Genomic DNA, 4,724 nt, shown 5'->3' with positions numbered 1-4,724 from the left:
CTGAATATTATTCTTCTGAATTTATATCTTTATCGACGTCGTCACCATCTCCCTTTCCCCTCATCACCATCTCCCTTTCCCTCCATCAAGACATCCTCCCTTTCCCTCCATCACCATCTTCTCCCTTTCCCCTCATCACCATCTCCCTTTCCCCTCCTCACCCTCTCACTTTCCCCTCATCACCATCTCCCTTTCCCTCCATCACCATCTCCCTTTCCCCTCATCACCATCTCCCTTTCCCTCCATCACCATCTCCCTTTCCCTCCATCACCATGCTCCCTTTCCCCTCCATCACCATTCTCGCCTTTCCCCTCATCACCATCTCCCTTTCCCCTCTCAACCATCTCCCTTTCCCCTCATCACCATCTCCCTTTCCCCTCATCACCATCTCCCTTTCCCCTCATCACCATCGTCCCTTTCCCCTCATCACCATCTCCCTTTCCCCACATCACCATCCTCCCTTTCCCTCCATCACCATCTCTTTCCCGCCATCACCGTCTCCCTTTCCCCCCATCACCATCTCCCTTTCCCTCCATCACCATCTCCCTTTCCCCTCATCACCATCTCCCTTTCCCTCCATCACCATCTCCCTTTCCCCTCATCACCATCTCCCTTTCCCCTCAATACACATCTCCCTTTCCCCTCATCACCCATCTCCCTTTCCCTCCAAAATCCCCACCTCCCTCCCTTTCCCTCCATCACCATTCCCTTTCCCCTCATCACCATCTCCTTTTCCCCTCCATCACATCTCCCTTTCCCCTCAATCCCAGCTCCCTTCCCTCCATCACATCTCCGCTTTCCCCTCATCCCATCTCCTTTCCCCCCTCATCACCATCTCCCTTTCCCCTTCCATCACAATCTCCCTTTCCCCCCATCACATCTCCCTTTCCCTCATCACCATCCCATTTTTTTTTTATCCCCTCATCACCATCTCCCTTTCCCGTCCTCACCACTCCCTTTTCCTCTCATCACCATCACCCTTTCCCTCCATACACCATCCTCCCTTTGCCCCCATCACATCTCCCTTTCCCCTCATCACCATCATCCCTTTCCACTCATCACCATCTCACTTCCCTCATACCCTCATCACCATCTCCCTTTCCCCTCATCACCATCTCCCTTTCCCCTCATCACCATCTCCCTTTTCCCCTCATCAACCATCTCCCTTTCCCTCCATCACCATCTCCCTTTCCCCTCATCAACCACTCTCCCTTTCCCCCCATCACCATCTCCCTCTCCCTCCATCAACCATCTCCCTTTCCCCCCATCACCATCTCCCTTTCCCCTCATCACCATCTCCCTTTCCCTCCATCACCATCTCCCTTTCCCCTCCATCACCATTCTCCCTTTCCCTCCATCACCATCTCCCTTTCCCTCCATCACCATCTCCCTTTCCCCTCATCACCATCCCCTTTCCCTCCATCACTCCCTTTCCCTCCATCACCATCTCCCTTTCCCTCACATCACCATCTCCCTTTCCCCCTCATCACCATCTTCTCCTTTCCCCTCATCACCATCTCCCGGTCCCCTCATCACCATCCTCCCTTTTCCTCTCCATCACATCTCCCTTCCCTCATCACCATCCTCCCTTTGTCCCCTCATCACCATCTCCCTTTCCCTCCATCATCTCCGTTACCCCCTCATCACCATCCTCCCTTTCCCTCCATCCCATCCCCTTTCCCTTCCCGTCCGTCACTCTCCTTTCCCTCCATCACCATCTCCCTTTCCCCTCATCACCATCTCCCTTTCCCTCCATCACCATCTCCCTTTCCCCTCATCACCATTCCCTCCATCACCATCTCCCTTTCCCCTCATCACCATCTCCCTTTCCCTCCATCACATCTCCCTTTCCCCTCATCACCATCTCCCTTTCCCCTCATCACCATCTCCCTTTCCCTCCATCACCATCTCCCTTTCCTCCATCACCATCTCCCTTTCCCCCTCCATCACCATCTCCCTTTCCCTCCATCACCATCTCCCGTTCCCCTCATCACCATCTCCCTTTCCCTCCATCACCATCGTTCCTTTCCACTCACCACCATACTCCCTTTCCCCCTCTCACCGATCTCCCTTTCCTCCTCCATCACCTCTCCCTTTCCCCTCATCAACCAGCTCCCTTTCCCCTCTCACCATCTCCCGTTTCCCCTCATCACCATCTCCCTTTCCCCTCATCACCATCTCCCTTTCCCCTCATCTCATCTCCCTTTCCCTCATCACCATCGGTCCTTTCCCCTCATCACATCTCCCTTTCCCCTCTCACCATCTCCTTTCCCCTCTCACCATCTTCTCCTTTCCCTCCATCACACATCTCCCTTTCCTATCCATCACCATCTCCCTTTCCCCTCTCACCATCTCCCTTTCCCTCCATCACCATCTCCCTTTTCCCCCTCAATCACCATCTCCCTTTTCCCTCATCACCATCTCTCCTTTCCCTCATCACCACTTCCCTTTCCCCTCATCACCATCTCCCTTTCCCCTCCATCACCATCTCCCCTTTCCCCTCCATCCCCATCTCCCTTTCCCCTCTCACCATCTCCCTTTCCCTCATCACCATCTCCCTTCCCTCCATCACCATCTCCCTTTTCCCTCATCACCATCTCCCTTTCCCCTCATCACCATCTCCCTTTCCCCTCATCACCATCTCCCTTTCCCTCCATCAAAAGAAAAAAAAACTATCTCCCTTTCCCTCATCACCACTCCCTTTCCCCCATCACCATCTCCCTTTGGACCGAGTCTGTCGTTAGTCCCTTTCCCCCCATCAAAAACACAAACACAAACCCAATCCGTCACACTTTCCCCACCCCCTCATCACCCTACCTCTCGAACCTTTCCTCCCCTCCCCTCTATGCATAGAGGTCGATGGCCAACCATCCGTCGCCTTCTCCCCTCTAATATGTCAGGTGGTGCACCCCGATCTCACCTTTCTTTCCCCGTCATGCCCACCAGATCTCGCCTTGTTTTCCCCTTTACATCCCCATCTCCCTTGTTTCCCGCCTCCCAATCACATCCGTCCCTTGGTTCTTCTCCGGTCCCCCCCATCACCATCTCCCCTTTCCCTCCCTCATCCCTCACCAATCACATCTCCCTTTCCCCATCACCATCTCCCTTTCCCTCCATCACCATCTCCCTTTCCCTTCGATCACCATCCTCCCGTTTCCCTCATCACCATCTCACTTTCCCCTCATCACCATCTCCCTTTCCCCTCATCACCATCTCCCTTTCCCTCCATCACCATCTCCCTTTCCCTCCATCACCTTCTCCCTTTCTCTCTCATCACCATCTCCCTTTCCCCTCATCACCATCTCCCTCCCTTCCCCCATGGCACCATCTCCCTTTCCCCTCATCACCATCTCCCTTTCCCTCCATCACCATCTTCCCTTTCCCTCATCCCATCTCCCTTTCCCCCCGAAAGAGGAATCACTCATCTCCCTTTCCCCCTCCACACCATCTCCTTTCCCTCATCACCATCTCCTTTCCCTCCATCACCATCGTCCCTTTCCCTCCATCCAATCTCCCTTTCCCTCCATCACCATCTCCTTTCCCCATCACCACCTCCCTTTCCCTCCATCACCATCTCCTTTTGTTCCCTCATCACCATCTCCCTTTCCCCCTCATCACCATCTCCCTTTTCCCTCCATCACATCTCCCTTTCCTCCTTCTCACCAGCTCCTTTCCCTCATCGACCATCTCGCTTCCCCCCATCACACCATCTCCCTTTCCCTCCATCACCACTCCCTTTACCCTCCTCACCATCTCCCTTTCCCTCCATCACCATCTCCTTTCCCTCCACCATCTCCTTTCCCCTCATCCCCTCTCCCCTTTCTCCCCCTCACACGCATCTCCTTACCCCTCAAATCAACCATCTCCTTTCACCCCTCATCACCAACATCTCCCTTTCCCCTCCCATCACCATCTCCCTTTCCTCCATCACATCTCCGAGTTCTCTCCCTGTGCCCTCCATCACCATCTCCCTTTCCGCTCATCACCCATCTCCCTTCCCTCCATCACCATCTCCTTTCCCCTCATCACATCTCCCGTTTCACCCCATCACCTCTGCCCTTTCCTCCAGCCCATCTCTCTCGCTTTCCCTCCATCCCATCTCCCTTTCCCCTCATCCACCATCTCCCTTTCCCCTCCATCACCATCTCCCTTCCCTCATCACCATCTCCCTTTTCCCCTCATCCCATCTCCCTTTCCCTCCATCACCACTCCCTTTCCTTCCCCTCATCACCTCTCCCTTTCCCCTCATCACCATCTCCCTTTCCCTCCATCACCATCTCCCTTTCCCCTCATCACCATCTCCCTTTCCCACCATCACCATCTCCACTTTCCCCTCATCACCATCTCCTTTCCCCTCATCACCATCTCCCTTTCCCTCCATCACCATCTCCACTTTCCCCCCCATCACCAGCATCCCTTTCCCTCAATCACCCACCTCCCTTTCCCTCATCCCACCATCTCCCTTTCCCCGCCTCACCATCTCCTTCCCCTCATCACCATCTCCCTTTCCCTCCATCCCCCCTCCTTTCCCCACAGCTAACTCACTCTCCCTCGCCCGCTCGCCAACAGGCGCGTGACCGTTAGGAGGAGGGTGGGCGCGTGTGGGCGGTGATGGTGGTTACGGGCGTGTACGAGGGGCAGGACGAGCTACACACGCCATGGGGTGCACGCCCAGCATCCACGTGTCCCATATCTATTGCCACGACAACGATGAGTCGCCTTCG

At 54.9% G+C, this 4,724-nt stretch overlaps 1 protein-coding gene across 1 annotated transcript in view; it reads left to right on the top strand.

Moving 5' to 3' along the window:
* LOC119586116 (high affinity cAMP-specific and IBMX-insensitive 3',5'-cyclic phosphodiesterase 8B-like) overlaps window positions 1-4,724 on the top strand; it is a gene marked incomplete at its 3' end in the record, with an annotated part of 30,185 nt that overhangs the window by 577 nt on the left and 24,884 nt on the right. The window contains 1 exon segment of the mRNA XM_037934807.1: window positions 4,570-4,724. Coding sequence (XP_037790735.1) covers window positions 4,659-4,724 — 66 coding nt within the window.

This window comes from Penaeus monodon, chromosome 21 (genome assembly GCF_015228065.2).
Source record: "Penaeus monodon isolate SGIC_2016 chromosome 21, NSTDA_Pmon_1, whole genome shotgun sequence".
Taxonomy (NCBI): domain Eukaryota; kingdom Metazoa; phylum Arthropoda; class Malacostraca; order Decapoda; family Penaeidae; genus Penaeus; species Penaeus monodon.
The sequence above is the reverse complement of the archived record's forward strand: the minus strand, read 5'-3'. Positions and strand labels throughout refer to the sequence as shown.